General features: G+C 35.3%; 2 protein-coding genes across 3 annotated transcripts; one reads left to right on the forward strand and one right to left on the reverse strand.

Annotated features, from left to right (window-relative positions):
• The first annotated feature begins 12,187 nt into the window (after positions 1-12,187).
• On the forward strand, positions 12,188-15,349 carry LOC148931684 (protein SHOU4-like). Its single transcript, XM_089066136.1, has 4 exons — positions 12,188-12,977; positions 13,960-14,115; positions 14,408-14,619; positions 14,720-15,349. Exons 1-4 carry the CDS (start codon positions 12,252-12,254, stop codon positions 14,910-14,912), a joined length of 1,287 nt encoding a protein of 428 aa, XP_088922262.1. The 5' UTR covers positions 12,188-12,251; the 3' UTR covers positions 14,913-15,349.
• A 925-nt stretch (positions 15,350-16,274) lies between these two features.
• On the reverse strand, positions 16,275-20,302 carry LOC148931685 (glycosyltransferase BC10-like). Of its 2 annotated transcripts, none has more exons than XM_089063860.1 (11): positions 20,225-20,302; positions 19,670-19,997; positions 19,411-19,527; positions 19,052-19,152; positions 18,119-18,190; positions 17,897-17,978; positions 17,432-17,512; positions 17,310-17,351; positions 17,064-17,123; positions 16,819-16,965; positions 16,275-16,739 (listed from the first exon to the last, which is right to left on the reverse strand). In XM_089063860.1, exons 2-11 carry the CDS (start codon positions 19,934-19,936, stop codon positions 16,560-16,562), a joined length of 1,149 nt encoding a protein of 382 aa, XP_088919986.1. In that variant the 5' UTR covers positions 19,937-19,997; positions 20,225-20,302; the 3' UTR covers positions 16,275-16,559. The 2 variants fall into 2 exon arrangements, with proteins under 2 accessions (XP_088919986.1, XP_088919985.1); XM_089063859.1 differs by having other exon boundaries at positions 20,096-20,232.
• Between the last annotated feature and the right edge of the window lie 870 nt (positions 20,303-21,172).

Consider the following 21,172-nt stretch of genomic DNA (forward strand, 5'->3'; position numbering starts at 1 on the left):
CATCTATCCCCATGTTGTTGCTACATTCTCGATAATGTTTTGATGTTGTCGTCAAGATATTCAATGACTCATGGTATGTTTCCAACAACATTAATGCACTGCAATTCTTTGCTCTTAGCCTTTGGAGTATTTCCTTGCTGCTTCTTTTAGGCAATACATTCCCAATCTTGTTCCCGCTCACCATAGTAACAATCATCATATACTTCACTCTAAGGTCTATTCACTTCACTGAAATAAGAACACACAAAACACTGTAAGACATACATCGTATACTTCACTCTAAGCATAAACTGAATCACTGCAAAGGTAAAACACTCCACTCTTAACATTTATTAGTTCACTTTAAGCTCTATACACTCTAATAATGAAATACTTCACTCTATGCACGTTTTACTTCACTGAGATGAAAAAATAGTGCACTATTAGCAAGGATCACAAACACTTCACTCTAAGCATGAAATACTTCATTTTATGCATGTTTCACTTCACTGAGATTAAAAAATAGTGCACAATAAGCATGGATCACAAACACTTCACTCTAACCATGGAATACTTCACTCTATGCACGTTTTACTTCACTGAGATGAAAAAATAGTGCACTATAAGCAAAGATCACAAACACTTCACTCTAACCATGAAATACTTCACTCTATGCACGTTTTACTTCACTGAGATGAAAAAATAGTTCACTATAAGCAAGGATCACAAACACTTCACTCTAACCATGAAATACTTCACTCTATGCACGTTTTACTTCACTGAGATGAAAAAATAGTGCATTATTAGCATGGATCACAAACACTTTACTCTAACACTAGAATACTTCACTCTAAGCAAGTTTTACTTCACTGAAATGGAAAAACAAAGCACTATAAGCATGGATCACAAACACTTTACTCTAACACTAGAATACTTCACTCTAAGCAAGTTTTACTTCACTAAAATGGAAAAACAAAGCACTATAAGCATGGATCACAAACACTTCACTCTAACACTAGAATACTTCACTTTAATCATGTTTTACTTCACTAAAATGGAAAAATAAAGCACTATAAGCATGGATGAAAACATTTCACTCTAACACTAGAATACTTCACTCTAAGCAAGTTTTACTTCACTGAAATGGAAAAACAAAGCACTATAACAGTAGAATACTTCACTCTAAGCAAGTTTTACTTCATTGAAATGGAAAAAAAAGCACTATAAGCATGGATCACAAACACTTCACTCTAACACTAGAATACTTCACTTTAATCATGTTTTCCTTCACTGAAATGGAAAAACAAAGCACTATAAGCATGGATGACAAACATTTCACTCTAACACTAGATACTTCACTCTAAGCATGTTTTCCTTCACTGAAATGGAAAAACAAAGCACTATAAACATGGATGACAAACACTTCATTCTAACACTAGATTACTTCACTCTAAGCATGTTTCACTGCACCGAAATGGAAAAACAAAGTACTATAAGCATGGATGACAAACACTTCACTCTAACATTAGAATACTTCACTCTAAGCATGTTTCACTTCACTGAATTGGAAAAACAAAGCACTATAAGCATGGATGACAGACAGTTCACTCTAACATTAGAATACTTCACTTTAAGCATGTTCCGATCAGAAACCCTAGATTCAACGATTCCTCATCCGATTTGCCGGTAAATAATTAAACTTAAGAATCAGAAGATGCAGTTCGATTGACGCAGACAGAAAAACCAGATGGAAAAAAGGAGAAATAGAATCAATGAAACAATAGTCGTTTAATTTAACGAAAAGCTTCGAAACTCAAAAATATCAGTGAATGCTTGTTAATCAGAGTTTTACTGTATTAAAGAAATGGATTGAAATCGGAATGAGAAATATAAATCAGTTGAAGAAACCAGTTAAACAACTCATATTTTGAAAAATAATTCTGATTTGAATCCACCTGTTTGACGACAGATTGCAGCGACGGGAAGACGACAACGATTGTAGCGACAAATTTTCGAGAATGGAGGAGAAGACGGGAAGAGGAGTGATGGTAGGAGATGAATTCTGCAAATGAGAAATTAATTCAAATGTTAACCCTATTTTTATTTGTGAAATGTCCATTATACCCCCGCCTTCTTATAGTGAAGTAAATCTGTGATAGAGTGAAGTGATTTCTCCTTCAAATTCAAAAATCACATGAGTTAATACCAGCCCTTAATTTTTTTGATCTTGTAGCTTTGATTTGTGCTCTAGTTATGTATTTAATGGGCACTTGCCCTATATCACTACTCTATATATATATATATATATATATATATATAAAAGTAAAAACTGGGATCTCATGTGTCATGCGATAGGTATCATTGTTATATTCATTAAGTGTTGAATGATTCAATTGCATATATATCAGCATGGGGTTTGACTTTAGCTTCATTACATAAGTCAAAAATTGAACCAATAACATGAAATGCAGCTAACATTTTTGGGGGTTTCAGTGGATCAGACAGTGACAAGTATGATGATAACAACCAGTGCTTATTTGACTCATTCTATTCTTAAATTTCCACATTTATCAATTATTCACTTGTTTTTCTAAAAAAACACTGAAACGTTACATTGATATATATAACAAGGCTAGAATTGGTCAAATTTAGCAATGTTTAACTTTAGACTTAAGTCATGTTATTAAATTTTGTTGGCATATTAGTAGAAAGTTGTGATAATTACTTAGGAGTTTGGTTAGGCCTCACTATGATATTTAATGATAAATAATGAGACTTTAATGTGCTTTTTTACTTTTCATAGTGTAATATATTTTGATCTTGGGAGAGATACATTTCTGAAATCAATAAGTTGTGATATAAATAGTAGTCAAACATTATATAACACATTTGGTGTATGATGATATACTCCAGAGAAATATTGTGAGTTGCAATTAACAACAATAGATGAAAATTAACATGATCTTAAAAAAAAAATAATAACATCCAATAAATTTGAGAAGGCTAAAAATATCGATCTAAGGTCATCTCCAACCATTTACGTCAAACTCAAACTCATTTTTGAGTATACGTCACACCAAAAAGTAGGTTTACTCCAACCATTTACACCATCATTAAGTTTACACCATTTTTTATTATTTGTCTAACAAAATTTTGGAGTAAACACCATATTTGGTGTTATTCCATAGAAAACCCCAAATATGGGTTTGAGTTTGGTGTACGATTGGAGAAATTATCTACACCAAAAATGAGTTTTGGTATACGATTGGAGATGGTCTAATACATCCAAAATCAATTAAGAAGCACTATTGTTAGATGAAAGTTGACTGTGATTGACTAATATTTTTTTTTTATCAATGTTTATAGCTTTATTTAAGGATATCCAAACATATTGCTTAATTAATTTAAAATTAGTAACTAGTTGAATAAGTTGATGTGTCAACAGTTGAACGAAATTCAAATGTTAGGTCGCCATTACTATGACTTGGTTTGATTTGGAAAAAAAAATTCTTAACTCATGTGAAATGTATTACTAAAACATTAGTACATTTTATAAAATAAATTCTCTGGGTGAGTGATTTTGATTATGTTTTATAGATATATAAATGGAAAATTTGTAAATTTGGGCCATAGTGCTCTTCATGCGTGGCCTCAATTAGGCCCATTAATCACCAATTGTATCTCAAATTTCAAATTTGGACTTATATTAATTCTTTTTATAATCGCAAATAAACAATTTCGAGTTGAAATTTAAAATTATTGCCAAGGTGGCAGTAAGTGGATTTGTTTGGGCTCATAAATGTTCAAAATAATAAATTCACAATGAATCGGTAAGAATATCTATAGGCTAAATTATGTTAAATGGGCTCAACCGATACCCATTGGACTCAATATATTGAGTAGAAAAAAAAACACCCCACCCCAGTTTCAAAAGAAATTGAGAAACAATAAATACCCTGAATTATGTTTTATAGTAATTGAGTAGTATGATAGCATACTTAATGTTAATGATATTATCTCACAAAAATATTACTACTAGTAATTTGCTAGTTTGATTTTTTTCTTTCGAAAATTAGACTGACATGGCTTTAGCTTTTACTAAATACTCTATTTATTACCACTATATCTTTAGGATAATGATTCCCTTACATATAAAATAATTTAAAATGGACTAAAATGTAGTTGATGTTCTTATTTTTTTGTATGAGTAGGAGTATCACTATTCAAGATAATTGAAATTCCCAAAATATTAATTAGAGAGAAAACATCTTATCAACTAATTGCATCGTTTTCAATATATGCGGAATTCTAGTTGGTTAATTTCCCACTATCGAGAGACTTGACCAACTAACTATAGTTTGATTAAATAAGGGTAAAACTGTCAAACATTTGTTTTGTATCTTAATTTTGTTGACTATAGAAAGATATGCGTCACTATCTACTGTTCTTTCTCTTGTCCATTTTGGATACGTTAGTTTGTCAAACATTTTATGCTATTGCATCATTTAGTACTATAAGGGTTCGTTTGGTAGGGATTGCGGCTTTTTCTCACGTCATTAGATTAATATTAATCTTATAGATTTACATAATTAATCCTCATTAGTAGTCAGTTTGGTACATCTAGGTTATTAGTTTTTACACCAAGTGGTAGGCGTATTAGACTATACTACTTCGTTGGATAAAGTGTTGTGCAGACACTCTTGCCCTTGCTTTTGAAAATGAAAAGACAATAGACCCCTCCGTCTTCGTTCCTCTTCTGCGCTTTGGCGCGCAAAGAGTATGGAGTTCGCGCCCTCTCCGTTTCTGCTCATCTATATAAGTAGACGACCCATCTGAGTATTGCATCATCTCCCACCTGTTAGGAACTCCCTACCCGGTGTATCATTTCGGATGGCTACGAAGGGGCATCGTAAGCTCAGTGACGACGGAAGACCCTCTGGTATAGCTGTATCTGTTTCATCAATCCTCGTTGATGGTCTTACACTGTGGTTTTATTGAACTGGTTAATATTGCAGGTGGTGGGAGTGGTGGACACGGTGACAAGGGGTAGGCTTCACCAGTAGCACGTTGTGGAGATGGATAACCGCACGCATGACCGCGTGCACGTAGTGGCTGACGGTATAGCCCGACCTAATGAACTCGAACCCAACAATTCTGTTCTTTTTGTGATGGACAAGTGTACTCAAGAACATGGCGACCTGTTCCTCAACGGTCACATATCGTTTGTCAGCCAGCCCCGACCTGTCTATGAGGATGCGACGGAGCTTACCAAAGGTGTTTCGATCCATCCTCAGGTTACTTATGAAGTCGGTGTCGGACACACCGAACCATCTGTCCATGCGCTTCATTTGGGCAGGGAGTCGTTGAGGCTGTATCCGATTGCAGCCCGACCACCCCATCCCCTATTTTTGGACGAAATCATGAGCCGGACCATGTTCAATAACGCAACCAAAGCCTGTTGCTGATTACGGACCGTCTCCTCAACCGTTATTACTACAGCCTCGCACTCCTTTCTTTTACGCTGCTTGTCGTTCACCATCTTAAAACAACAAACTTTGAGCAAATTCTAAAGACTGGAGGTAACTTATTGACCGACGCATCCAAATGATACCCTCCTAAAAAGTACACACACATCTCAGTATGAAACACGTACGAAGCAACCGTAAAATGTTTTATTGGAATCCAGCCAAAAACGAGCAGAATAGACAAAGGGTGTTCAAGAATACAGAGGCTTTAGCCGGGTGGGTGTGAATAAGCAGGAGAGTGACAAATACTAAAAAGCGACACCATTAACATGTAAACTACTCGGCAATGGCTACAGCTCAGGAAAACCCTATTACAACAACCACAAATTCTCCAATACTGAAACAAAATCTGCACTAAATATTGAAAAAAAATCGGAAAATTATTCCAGAAAAAACTGAAAATCAGTCAACGAATTCGTGGAGTTATTCCGCACAAAATTGAATACATAATTCTGAAATGGACACATAGAGCGCAGGTTGCTATTTCGTACCTGGGGAATCGGAAATGCTGCAAATTGGGTTATCGATCTACCGACCTTGATGAAGTTCCTGCGCAAATCGATTTGCCAAAGTATGGTGGTCTTCCTCAACTGCCGCTGTGTAGATGCCAAAGAAAAGTGAGAGGGCAAATTGGGTATGTAGAGGCAAAGAACGAAGACGGAGATTTTGAGAAAATATAATACCTCAAGTTCTGTGAGATAGTGCAATGCTACGATCCGCAAATCTTGTATGAAATTCCACGAGATCCGGAAAATTAGTGCCGGGTCGGCCGATTAAATCACCTTCTACCAAACTGTGGACAGTCGGAGATAACCACAGACTAAATCCCCTTTTCGAGGCTGTAAGGGTTTATACGCCCTACCAAACGAGCCCTAATTTTATATATCAGGAATATATTTTTCAAATAATTTGTGTGATCGCTTATGCTATTTCCAATTGCGTTCTCACTTTCATTCAATTCCTTATATTCAATTCTAAAAATACTCTGTTTAGATCATCTCTAAAAATTATTTTATTTAAACCATTTATCAAATCAATAGATATTAACCACAATAGAAAATCATGTGTTGCAAACTCCTTCCCTTTCTCAAAATTAAATAATGTATCCAACTAAAATACGAATACTTATGTTTGTATTTCAGTAGTTTCGTAAAGTTCCCATGTAAATTACAATTTACAAATACTAACTTGACTTTCTTAAAATAAAATAGACACGAGCCTATTTCCGAATTATTTATCTATTTATTAAATTTCAACGGGACAAATTAATCATGTCGGTATAAATTTTATGACCCCATATCCGAATCTATCATATACTATTCAAATACTAGTAAGTTTAAATACTACTACTACTACTAGCTAGTTATCTAGTATCGTTTGTTCCTCATTATAGTATTAGTATTAGTATGGGCAACCTACCCCCTTCATCATTAATTGCTAATCTTAAAATACATACTCTAGCTAGGTTTAATTTAAAAATTGGAGACAATGATTGATAAAATATTGACGTAAGCAATCTTATAAGAAGTGACTTTGTGTAACGTACCATGATTGAGTTGCCATGCATTAAGACAAAATTATGATTATTTATGAGATTAGCTTAAGAAAGCAAAAGGCCACCTACCCAAGTCACTGACTTTTTTAAAACATAATATTCCTACTATTAATTAACGGAGTAGTAATTAATTCATCTTCTTTTTTCACGAATAGAAGTATAGAACATATATACACAACATCATATAAATATATCGCGCGAACTCAATTCTTTTCCGTAATTAAGGATTCTATTTTGATGTAAGTTGTGGATATTGATGATAGAATTAATAAATTGTACCCGAGATAACAATATGTTTGATCAATAAATGCCGATTAACACATTTTCATTTTTTTATGTCAAACTTAAATCGACAAATTTTAAGAAAGAAAAAATTATTATTTTTATTTTATTCTATTTTATTTTTTTCACTCTAAAATAAATATTCTATTTAAAATGAGACAAAAGGAAGTAATATCTCTTAAAATGGATTGAGATCAAGTATTGATTTTTGGTGGTAGGGTGCAAGCAAACCTTCTTTTTGAAAACTCACTTCAAAACCTCTTAAACTCAAGTTAATGATTCTCATGCAATACAAGCCAAATATGAATGACAATGAAAGCGGAAATGTACGTTATCATGTCGTGGATTACTTGAGGAAGGTTGTCCGTCTATTGATAATATTGTTATTATCGGTCGATTGATAATATTGATACTTTCTTTCATTTGCTTGATATTCCCTTCGTTTTCTCCTCGTCACTATTTCATCCCATGAAGCGTGAATGACTTTATTATTATTACAACATGATGCTCTTAAGAGTATCTTTTTTTTAATACCATAGTATCATTTTTGTTCGTATTTAGGCAATTTATTATTTCTGACAATTTATGCTCTATCAAAACCCTACCTGCTATTATTCCCCAAACAATAAAATAGATAAAATATAACCATGGAATCAACCTATATATTACTCCTGCTATTATATATAGAGTCATTAGGTTGGACAAGTTAAATAGGTCCCTCCATAATCCCAGAAATGGAGATGGGTAGTCTATTCATGCATCTTCCAAATTAAGATAATAAATTTCAGTTATTTTCTTGGTCACAAAATCTGATGTTTCAATCAGCCAATGGAATTTCATTTTCTTGTAGGACCCACTCACACACCAATGTTTAGTGCTACCGACACTTATCAAGAAATTCATTCGCATATTAAAGTTTATTTATTCAATTATAATTCTATGCATTCTAAATAATCCAAAAATCAAGCATTCTTATTTCCTTTTTGGATAGTCAAAAAATCGATTAACAAGTCCAATCCAACACATCACAGCTTTTACTATTTTTCATTAATATCAATTCCAAATTTATATTTTATTTATAAAATATCTTCAATTTAATTAATATCAGTGTTCACTTGGTGGAGTATTAACAAAAATATCAGTAATTTGTTTCTACGTATACAAATTATGTAAATGTTTATCTTGATATGAATATCATTTATCAAGATCTCGGAGTTGTAACTATTAGATTATATTAATATTATTGCATTTAGGTGAAATTTATCGTTCAATATAGTTTCTGGCCATTTAAAAATCATGGAAATTGTTGAAATCTTTTAGCACAAACATGTTTGATATCTTATGTTCATTTATTCCTTCGAAAATCGAATGGACTGAATATATAATACACACTATATAAGCTTAATTGTGCAATTGACATAATTTGATGAATTAATATGAACACAATAAGAATGAAATTTTTAAAAATAACAAAACTTAATAAATAAACATGATAAATTTTTTTTCGCCCAAGTGGTTTATTACAGAGGCTTCAGTCATTTCCTCCTCCAACTTTTCATTTTAAAAAGTGTTAGCATTTTAAATGCAGAATTAATCGCGACGCAACTACTCTTCCATTTAATAAAGAGTTGCCGTTTTTAATATACGGAGTAGTGTAGAATAAAACACCAAATCCATAATTAGAAACTCCACAAGACAATTAACAAGTAGGAGTATTTTTTTATAGTGCTATGTCCATTGGCCATTTATCATACTACCAATTTTTCATTTTCGTCCATCTAAATTCTAAATATTTGACCTGTTTGTTTTTTAATACTCTTATAAATAATCTTATATTCCACCCCTTTATCTTATTCACATTTTAAATATCACAAATTTTAATAAATATTTGGTAAAATAAGATAAATATATATATATAAAAAAGTGATTGAAGGTTATTAATAAAGAAAGAGTCCACCACATTAAAGATAAAAAAGTTTTCAAAAAATATTTTTTAAGGATAATAAAAAATGACAAAAGTGAAGTGTATTTTTATGGGACATAATAAGTATTCTCTTGTTCTATAAAAAATGTCACATTTGTGGATGACACGTGATTCAATGAGGTTTTTGTTTTGTGTGTTAAATAAAGATGACACATTAATTTGAGAGAATTTTTTTTCTAAAAATAAAAATGTGACATCTTTAGTGAGACAGACTTAAAAGAAGATTAAGACACATTTTATGCGACGGAGAAAGTAGTACATAAAAATATGACCCATCTTCACTATCATTTAATACTTATTTTTCATTACATTTCTTAAAATATGAGACAGAATCAAACCAAGTCAATTAATTACTCCATCCGTCCGCGAATAGGAGTCCCAGTTGAGTTGGGTGCGGGTTTTAAGAAAAGTTTGAGTGTAATAATTTAAGTGTGTGATAGTGGAATGTGGGACCCATTTATATTATTTTTTGCAATCAAAGTGGATTAAAATTAATTACAGCTTCTAAATTAAGGGAAAAGTGGGGTCATTTTTTATACTCCCAAGATAAAATGTCTAACCGGGACTCCTAATGGCGGACGGATGAAAATGGCCAACCGGGACTCCTATTCGCGGACGGAGGGAGTACGAGTAAAGGCAAAAATGGTTTTTGCTCATATACTTTATCTTTTGAATTTTTGCATCCTGAACATTTCAACTCGGATCACAATTGGTCCTACACTAACAATTCCGTCAATTTTTAAACGGTTTTAACCCGATTTTGACCGATTTTTAATTGGCTTAAACCCGAATGGGACTGTTAAAACCATCAAAATCGGGTTAAAACCGTGTAAAATTTGACGGAATTGTTAGTGTAGGACCAATTGTGATCCGCGTTGAAATGTCCATAATGAAAAAATTCAAAAGATAAAGTATATGACCAAAATCGTAAAATGAGCATATGTACATGAACAATTTTGACTTTTACTCATTAATGACTAACAGATGAAGTATTGATAAACATTAATACCACACCGTCCCCAAAAATAGATATTGTTGGGACTGATATGAATTTTATTGTGCAATTGATAACTTAAGTGGACACGTAGAAAGAGAAAGTTTGAATCCATGTGGTAGAATGCACAATAGAGAATGTTGCTAGAGCATTAGGAATGGAGGGCCTTCCTCATCGGCCTTCATCGCCCCACCATATTGGAAAAGGGGCCGCCGTGCGCCCCCTCCCTCTCTCCCCCATATGGCCGATATATCGGCCCTAGCCGATGAGAAGGGCCCTCCATTGTGGAGGAAGGGCCGCCGGTCGGCCCTCTCGCCTAATTTTTTTTTATTTTGTTTTTTGTTCCATTTCTTCCATTATAAATATAACTTATCATTCTTCACTTTTCCATACCAACCTATAAATGTAGGCACTGATGCTTTATTTTTATTTTTAGTTTTATGTAAAATTTGCTTCTCGTTGTATTCTATTTTCCAATTTTGTAATACAACCAAGATTTGCGTATTAATATTTTTGGTTCTTATTTATTTAATTTGATAACATATTAAATATAGAAGTGTTAAAAAATTAAAATAAAATGGTGATGATGTGGAAATGAAATGGAATGGGAGGAACCTATGGGAGGGCCCTTCCATTGCAGGAAGATAGACTATTTGGACAAATGCTGATGTGGAATTGGAGGACTCTGTGGGAGGGCCCAACCTTTGCTAAGAGCATCCGCAGCGGTGCCCCGTCCGTCCGTGCCAGCGGCGGGGACACCGCTAGTCCGCCAATGCAGCTTGTCCGTCCTTGCCAGCGGCAGGGCGGTGCTCTTAGCTAAGAGCATGTCCGTGCCGCTGAGCAGGTCGACGTGGCGGGCTGTGATTGGCCTACGCCTTAGCCATTGAAAATTCTTTTTTTTTTAAATAGAAAATTTGAATTTAATTTAACAAATCGTTTTTAAATTAAAAAAAAAATATTTTCCCACTTCCCAATAAATTATATCCGTTTTCTACACACTTTTAACTTTTTTTTCAATTTTTTTTTCCAAAATTCACATTTTCATCTATAAATACTCCCATTTCAACATTAAAAATTGTGTAATTTTTAATTTGTAGGATTTTATTTATGTATTTTTTTATTTTCTAGTATTTTAATTATGTAATTTTTATTTTTTAGGATTTTAATTATATAATTTTTATTTTTTGATGTATTTTTATATTATAGAAATGTCTTTAGTAATTGAAATATTTAAATTGAATAATAGAATGGTGGGATCCTTGAGCTTGTCCTTGCGGAAGAGCATAGATGTGGGTGTTGTGATCTTGCCCAAGGACAATGAGTAAAAGTGGGTTCGGGTCCACCTCCATGCTCTTATTTAAGAGCACGGATGGAGATGCTCTAATGCTCTTAGTCTCTTGCATGGAGTACATAACAATATTTAATTTTTGTAATACTTATTTAATGGAGTATACAATTTATAAATAAATTATTAGGATTTACATGTAAATTCAACCACAATAGATATTCAAATTCAGAAAGAAAAACCAGTAAAATTGTTAGTACAAAATCAAACTCATTATATTAGAGATAAGATAAGTTTTTTATAGTATAATACTATATAAATTGTTATTTTAACTGATTTGATCAGAATAAAAAAAATATTTTAATGGGAAGGATGGTATAATATGTGGAAAATAAGAAATTGGAGAATCCAACACAAGTACACAAACACAGAGCATGACAGCAAATCACCAGAGCGAACTGTTCCTAAGACAGAGACAAAGGGCAAACCAGTCATTCCACGTCCACAACATACCCCTTTTGGTAATTGCACCACTGGCCTTCTCCACTACCATCTCATCACACACTCTCTCTCTCACTCCTTCCACACCTACAAAACCTTTTCCCTATCTCTCTCTCTCTCTCTCTCAACAAACCAAGGAGAAAAAAATGAGCGTCCGAAGCGGGTCGCACCAGCTCAGCAACGGCCTCATGGTCTCGGGCCGGCCCGAGCAGCAGCTCAAGGAGCGCCAGCCCACAATGGGCTCCCGCGCCGTCCCCTACACCGGCGGCGACGTCAAAAAATCCGGCGAGCTCGGCAGAATGTACGGCGTCGACCTCTCCAGCGCCGACCACCACCAGCCCGCCCCCCCGAAGCTCCCCTCGCGCCACAACAGCGGATCCGCTAGATCCGGCCCTAATTCCGGGAAGAATTCGGGCCCAATCAGCAAAAAATCATCGTCCTCTTCCTTCTCCGGCCCGATTACGCCGATTCAGCCCACTGGACTCATCACCTCGGGCCCAATGGGCTCGAATCGGAGGTCGGGGCAGCTTGATTCCGCTTCCGCGGCGGCGAGCTCGTTCAAAAAGGCTTCGTACGGCTCCGCGGTGACGAGCTTGGGCGAGGGGGTGAAATTAGGGTTTAGGGTTTCGAGGGTGGCAATGTGGATGTTTTTGGTGGTGGTGGTGATGGGGCTGGTGGTGGGGGTGTTTCTCATGGCGTCGGTGAAGAAGCCGGTGATTCTGGTGGCGGTGGTGGCCGTGGTGGTGCTGATTGTCGTGATTTTCGTGTGGAATTACGCCTATCGGAATCGCGGCGTTTTGGGGTTTTTGAAGAAGTTTCCCGATGCGGAGCTCAGGGGCGCCGTCGATGGGCAGTTCGTCAAGGTCACCGGGGTAATTACGATTTTGTTTTTATGTATGAATAATGCCAAATTGTTTGGGGAATTTTGCAGTATTTTTAAAATATTTAATTACGCCAAATCATAACCCTTTTCTTCCAAACTTCATCATCAGTTATTGCACTCGGCGGAATTCTCTCTCTATATAAATATGTAGTATAGATTATTTTAATACTATATATCTTGGGACCAGTTTGACTACTGGAGGATTGGATGTGAAACCAGCAATTAGGATTATAATAGTGGTTGAATTTGACCTGATAAAATCTTTTTAGGGTTGTAATAACTGATAAGTATGTAGAATAATAGTGATGTGGGCATGGAAGTGGAGGTTTGAGTTCTTTGGAGTCGATGGGAATGGGTATTTTTACTTGAGAGTGTAGAATAATTTGACGAGTGGACGATGAGGCAATGCTCCTCTGCACAATTTATTTGTTCAGATGTTGCAAGCAGCAATGTTACCTATATCGTAATTGAGGCGAATTTATATCACTCTCAGCTTTACAGTGATATATGTAACTATGAAGCATGTTTGGGAACAAATTCTATTGTGATCTTGCACAGGACTGCGCTACATCTTTCTATGTGCTTTTGGAGCTCAACCTCTCTCCACTTCGAGAGTGTTTTAAGGATGGAAAACTAGAGGGTTGGTGTAGATGATGAAGCCTGTTTTTTTAGTTGGTAGAGGAGTTCCCCTCCTACCAATAGATTGGGGGTTGGAGTCACCACGGGTAAATAAAGTACCATTATTGATCTTTTATAAAGAAAAAGAGGAGAATAGAGGGTTGGTGTGAATCATTCTGCTTTTTGGAAGTTTAGGATTTTAGGGATGCTAAAATGAGCATTTTTGCGCATAGTATTCCTGATTCCGGGTACGGGAAACATAGCTGAAAAGAATTGTAGAAGCCACAAGTGCCTAAGTAATCATCCACTTTCAAAATACCTGTACTTATCGCATGTTGATTGGTTTTTGGCAGGTCGTCACTTGTGGCAGCATACCCCTTGAAACTTCTTTTCAGAAGGTACAAAGATGTGTATATGCATCCTCGGAACTATATGAGTACAGAGGTTGTGGTGTAAAACCAGCTAATGCCAAACAAAGATGGTTCTCTTGGGGATGCACATACTCAGAGGTTAGTACTAACTGCTTCACTAACTCAAAAAAATCACAAGGTTCATCTTTGTTAATGAGTCACTTTGTATTCAACCCTCTTCACATGTTCAAGTTTTTGCTATGCTTGATGTCTTATCTTCTTTATTCATTCGTTATGTGAAGATTTTGACCTTTCATTGTCATCCAGTTGTTGCATAATGCATGCAATCGAGATTTATCAGTCTCTTTATGGCTTACATTGCTGTGTTTATATTGACTATACAGTTTTCCCATTTAAGTAATTTAGTGTCTTTTGCTTCTTGTGTTAACAGAGGCATGTTGCGGATTTTTATATATCGGATTTTCAGTCTGGTTTAAGAGCTCTTGTGAAAGCAGGCTATGGTGCTAAAGTTGCCCCTTTTGTTAAATCAAAAACAGTAGTTGATGTCACCAAGGACTCCAGCAAACTGTCTCCAAACTTTCTACGTTGGCTTTCTGAACGAGGCCAGTCAAGTGATGACCGTCTAATGCGGCTCAAAGAAGGGTGAGTGAGATACCTCGTTGCGTTATAATACTTCCCACGAAAATTGTATTTTGCTTTTGAAAACATGTGGAAACAAGTTCGCGTACATTTGATTCTGCAGATATATAAAAGAAGGAAGTACCGTGAGTGTTATGGGCGTGGTTCAACGACTAGACAACGTGCTCATGATCGTCCCACCTTCTGAGCCCATATCAACCGGGTGTCGCTGGCCATGCTGTCTTCTCCCCACATACATAGAAGGCCTTACTTTGACTTGTGACGAAAGTCAAAGTGCAGACGTGATCCCTGTGTAAACGAAGCATCTTTTTTGTGGTTGGGTTTTGGAACAAACGCGTTGACAGTGGAATGTGTGAGATGTAATGAAGATCCGGCAGAGACCTGTGAGTGTATAGTTTTGGTGGACGAAGAAGACAAAGACGAAGGTGTGAAATTGATAAGAAGCTCGGTAGATATACATACATTTTACACATGGTGGAGATGGGAAAAGTTCCCTCCGAGCAAGTGGGGCTTCATCGACTGTATAGAATCATCAATCAATCTGGGTTGATCTTTGCCAGCTGCATATATTCTTCATTTCTTATTTCACTCCTATTAATATCAAATGTTAATTTTGTTTGTTATCATTCTGAATTAGTAGTATTTTTTAATAAGTAGTACTAGTATTATGTTAATATCAGATTGTTGAATTCAGTCTCCTTTTCTTTTCTTCCAAATTTATGTTGCAGAACAATCATATCTTGTCATAGTCCATAGATGTTTTTCAAATTCTGGGGTTCACAATGCCAGACATTCTCTGGTAGTGGGAAATAATAAAATATACAGTAATAAAATAAAATGGTGGAAAACAAAGGAGGCAAACACATTCACACACTAGATAAAATATTATACAAATGACAACTAGTAACTAATATTCCGTGTCAACTTTGTTGCATTAATAAGAGGTGATGGGTATATGACTAAAATAGGTGAATAAATAAATTTTGATGCATTAAAGAGAAGTTATGGCCTATGGGTGTATAAGAAAAGGAAGAATAAAAAATTGGCTAGTTGGTAATTTAAATTTTGATTTTTTTCAATGCACTATGATTTTTTTCATAAAATATAATAGCTATAATCATTTTTAGAATCTCGCCTAATTCAAAATTTGCTCAAATCTAATTTCGCATCACTTTAAACACTCGGTTGCGAACATAGAATTATCTATATAGTCAAAATGATGCAATAATATGATGCTCATATAATCTCTAACCACACACTAAAACTCATATTTGGCGTAGAAAACTTCTCCAAGTATATATCAAACCCAAACTCAAACTCAAACTCAAACTCATTTGAATTTTTCTATGGTACAAAATCAAATAAGATACTACTGTATATTTTGGAGACGTATACTAAAAAATGGTAGTACTATAAAATTTGAATTTGATATAAATGGTTGGAGCAAAACTCCTTATATGACATATACTCAAAAATGAGTTTAAATTTAGTGTATATAGTTAAAGATGACCTCATAAGTCACTTGCACATTGCACATTTACTTAGCAAAAACTTTATTCTCTCTTCTACTTTATTATCTTTCATACTTTATTCTTACCCAACTTTACATTTAAACATCAGTTCTTGAATTCTCGTGCCTAAAAAAATGGTGCAAGTAGTTTGGGACGGAAGGAGTATTATACTAAAACTGAATCGAGGACTGCACATCATACATTACTTGTTTCTTCTACACTGAAAGAGGTATCAATCTCTAACAAGTAGCCTATTCTAACTGGTTTTACTGCTCTAGGATATCTCTCTGCCTCTCTTTCTCTCTCTATATAACATATCTATATATAAATGTAGCATAGTATTGTGCCTCCAACTGAATGTAAAGTAAGCAAAACTGTTTGAGACATTTTATCACCCTATGTGAAAGTTAGTTATCATATCCAGGCCAAAAATCAGGGTGTTGCATCCAGTAATGCAGACACATCAAAGTTACCGACTACTCCTTGACTCAAAAGGCGCATTGCAGCTCCTTGAGAAAATTTCCTTGCGAATAAAAAACAGGGAACAGATGTGGAATTGTTACTGCACCACTCTGTCCTGTATTCTGTTTCATAGTATACGTGGTCGATATCCTGAAAACACGCATGCCACAAAACATAAATACAGAAGAACGCCTTGTATAGGGAACACCCTGAGATGAAACAAACAAACCTTTATTTTTTTTATTTGTTCTGATCCTGCATTTGCGTAGCTAAAGGTGAAAGGATGCCAACCGCCATTATCTGTGTTTGTTGTGGATTGGTTCCATACAGTGTAGGTAACTGTTCTTCTTTCGAGTTCAGTTTCAAGATCTTTCATCTACAAACCAAAAATGGAAAGATGAGAGTATACTTTGAAGATTTGACCAGATGTGGGTGTGGTGGTGGTATATGCATTATAAAAGTTCTTTTGCATACTGCGAGTAATGTCTGCACGTAGTGTTCATCTGGTATACAGTTGTGCTGTTTCTGAAGCTTCTGCATCCAAATCAATATTAAATGGTCAACCAATATGACGCCAATGATAAAAATTGAAGATGCAGCACATACTGAAGAACAAAGTTCAAGACTACAGGCAATAATAATCCTCTATCAGAAAACAAATTTGGTATTTTCAGGGTTTATGAGTATATTCACATCGGATTGGCCAGAAAAGTAACTTACAAGATTCTTCCTGCCCTTACTTGCATCAACTGGCGGACGCCTCTGCAACAAGATGCACTTTTTAAAGTTTATCAATTTTTTAATCATCAAAGCAAACAAATATACATGCAAAATAGAAGTACCTTACAGAACTTCTTGAAGATGGGAAAAACGATTTCATCATCAACAACTTCTTCAGCATGTCTTCGGATTAACGTGACCCACTAAAGTAGATACCAATTAGATTCATATAGAGCAATATATATTGATAATTTTTTAATAAGTTTACCACCCCTTTCATAACAAAAAGCCCAATTACCAAGTAGTAGATGGATTTTGTGGATATTTTTAGGTTGGCAAAGCAATGCGTAATCATATTGCATGACACAACTGGTCCGCTATGATTCCAAAGAAGCTCACGTTGACTTACACAAGCAAGTTGGTATTAAGATCTTTAAAATTTTATTTTCTTCTATGTATGAGTGTGACATCAAAGGCATGAGGGCACCAAACGTGTCAAGGATACTTTATGATCTGATTAAGTTAAGAGCAGTCGGTTTATCTGACAATGAGAAAAGAGCAATACTACCATGAAACAAGATATTAACCTGTGATCCTTTCCGCCATTTCTGCTTTGGTATTGCTGGTGACATCTTTGGATTGTAGCGAACATCGTTTTTGTCAAGAAAGCTGTCAAAGGAAACTCAAAGTTAGCTACCCTATATATTTAATGTCTTTTAATAGCCCACTATATATATGGAGTATATTCTTAAGCAAGTAGTCAAGACAGTATGAAATTCAATGAACCCTGTTTCAACTTTATTAACCACCTGTCCACAAAACTTCTTGGAGAACCCATGAGATAGTGGTAGATATAGCTGAAGTTGTACAGAGGGACACAGCTGTTCAAATTGATACATCTAAAGTCAGAAAACTATCAATTTATAAGTAGCATCTATGCAGAAAATATTAATGGATACATATATGCATTATTCAATATGAAGAATAAATTTTGGCACAGACTGCATACAGTAATTCTGAAAATTAGGTGTTGATATCCATTTAATGACATCCAAAATTCAATATGCATGATAGGCAAAATGCAATTCTAACCCTGTTTACTGCAACCTTTTCTGAATTTTGTTGCCTATACTTTGATATGTAAAGTTCAGCCCCATGCACTTACTCTATTTCCTTTAGTCCTTGACATCTCCACTTTTATAGCCGTGGGGTGTGAGGGGGTTGATAAACAAAAGTATATTGGGATACTTAAAACAATATTTACAAAGTAAATATAGTGAAAGGACACAGAGAAATCATGCCTTTTTCTTATAGGAATTAAGGAGCTTAAGGCCCACCAAGATGCTAAACTAAAAGAAATTGATCCTAATTTTGGTTACAAATTATAAACACCAATCTTACCAAAACCTTGAGTGTAAGCAATCATATCCCATAAATGAGTTAAAGAGTTAATTCCCCTCTGTCCAATGCTGTATCATAGCATTCCTACTTGTTCTATGTTTTAGTAACCCACAAAGCTATGGATCAAATCTGATTATACTGTAAGGGCACAAATACCTCAATATAACACTCATATTCAGAACTTCAATCACACATTGGTATTTTTACCAGCTTATCCAATTAAGATTTGTTTCAACCAGGGGATATTACTGCACCATATTACGTCTAACCAAAAGAATATGCATAAAGTGAAAAAACTCTATTTGACATGAACCCTGTTCTAGGACTGTAATGAAGATGACCTGTCGGATAGAAGTATAAATCTTTGATTTGCAGGATCCTGAAGGGCTTCTTCAAAAAGTATCCTCTCAGCTTGAATCATACTTGCTTCTCCCCAGGCTACCTACACCATCACCCTTAATATCAATCTAATGTGTCTAGGAAAAAAACCATTTCAATCAGCAGCTGTAGGTTATGTTATGTCTCCTCCAGGTCACACATTCTAGAGTCATCAAGGATACTCAGACAAACTTCGAAACACAACAGACTAATTCTGCACGAAATCTATAGGATTTGAATAGTTCATAAACTTTCAATCTATATTTTAATCTTATTTCCACATACATCTCCATATCCAAACAACATAAAATGCTGATATTACCTTAATGTTTTTTCTCAGTTGCCGGCCGAAAAAGATGGCCGATCTTGTTGTAGATTCATCAAACACAAAATTTGGCTCAGAATGTATATATATTGAAAAATTTGCCCTATCAACATTCTGCAGAAAACCTCAAATCAGATGCAAATATAATCATATCTGAGAAAAATATCAGGCCACATCGACATGTTATAACGAGCAAGACCAAATCTCCTCCTAAAATCCTACTTAGATAACCGAATGAATTGAAAATTGCACCAACCTCAAAAAAGCTCTCCCAGAGGAAATCAAGGGGCAAGTTCCTCCGAACGAGAAACAGGAACGCGATCTTAGGATTGGCGCTGAAATCGAAGGCGAGAGAGCGAGATTTCCGCGGCAGAGCAGCCGTGGACTGCGAATACTGCTGGATTCTGAGATAAGCGAAGACGCAAAGCGCGACGGAGACTAGAATCACCAGCTTCCACCCGAAACACAGCACGTGGCGCATCGACAGCCCCGGCTTCATCGACGCCTGTGCCTTCTTCGTCATCGCTCACATACACAAACAAATTGCTTAATCCCAACCCTACCGCTTCCACTTCTTTCTCTTCCTGTTGTTTAAAATAGAAAAATCAGCAGCTAAATCAACAAATTAGCAGTGAATTGAATTCACGGAAGGTGAGCTGCGGAGAGGGAGAGAGAGAAGTACATGTGCATTGTAACTGGAGAGCGCGATCGATGGAGTTGAGAAAATAAATCAATTGAAGGGATTGAAAAGGAAAGAGTTTGGTTTGAAAGGGAAGGGTGATTCAGTTAGTTGGGAATGGGAGATGCTTACTTTTGTTCTTCTTTGCTAAGCGGAGGGGACAGGTCGAACGACGTCGTGCCGCCTGCGCATTTTAGCCCACTGTTAACACCTCAATTGATTTGATGTTAAAATAGAATACTGTTAATCCGATGTTGACTTTTTGGTCTGCTTGCTCAAAATATATTTTTGGTGATATACATTTATCTTTTTTGTCCATATTTATTTAATGGTTGAATATAAATTAACGGCAAATCATGTTTTAAAGTATAAAATTAGTGCATTATTATGTTTGCTCCATATATAGATCATCAATCCAGTCAAAACTCAAAACATGGTTAACTGTTACTCCCTCCGTCCACGAATAAGAGTCCCGTTTTTCCATTTTTGTCCGTCCACGAATAAGAGTCCCGGTTCATAATTATCATAAATGGTAAAGAGACCCCACATTCCACTAACTCATTCCACTCACATATCATTTAAAATTAATATATACAAGTGGGGTCCCTATTCCACTAACTTTCTTCCACCCACTTTTCTTAACATTTCTTAAAACCCGTGTCATTTAGAAATGAGACTTTTAATCGTGGACGGAGGGAGTATTTTTTAAGAAACCGTTAAATATAGACATGGTTAACTGTAGGATAAAATATGAGTTTTTTTGGAGATGTACGAGACCACTTTTTATGTTATGTAGTAAAATTTATTCAGAAGATATTATCTATTTTATGGCTAAATGGTGGATGTTGTTTCATTAGCGTTTACTCAAAAATGTCTTACAATTTAGGTAATTTTCCATTTGGTGCTCACCATTTCGATTTTTAGAAAAAATTATAGATGTGGCAACCTAAAATTATAACTAGGACATTTATTCGATTTTGTCCGTCATTCAAGAAATGTATTCAATATTAGCTTAAAACATGTTTAATTTTACACATGTGATGTAAGTTGTGAAATATGCGAACTCAATCTTATTGCAGA

This window comes from Salvia hispanica, chromosome 2 (genome assembly GCF_029641045.1).
Source record: "Salvia hispanica isolate PSC_SH4W2 chromosome 2, Shi_PSC_v1, whole genome shotgun sequence".
In the NCBI taxonomy this organism is placed as follows: Eukaryota; Viridiplantae; Streptophyta; class Magnoliopsida; order Lamiales; family Lamiaceae; genus Salvia; species Salvia hispanica.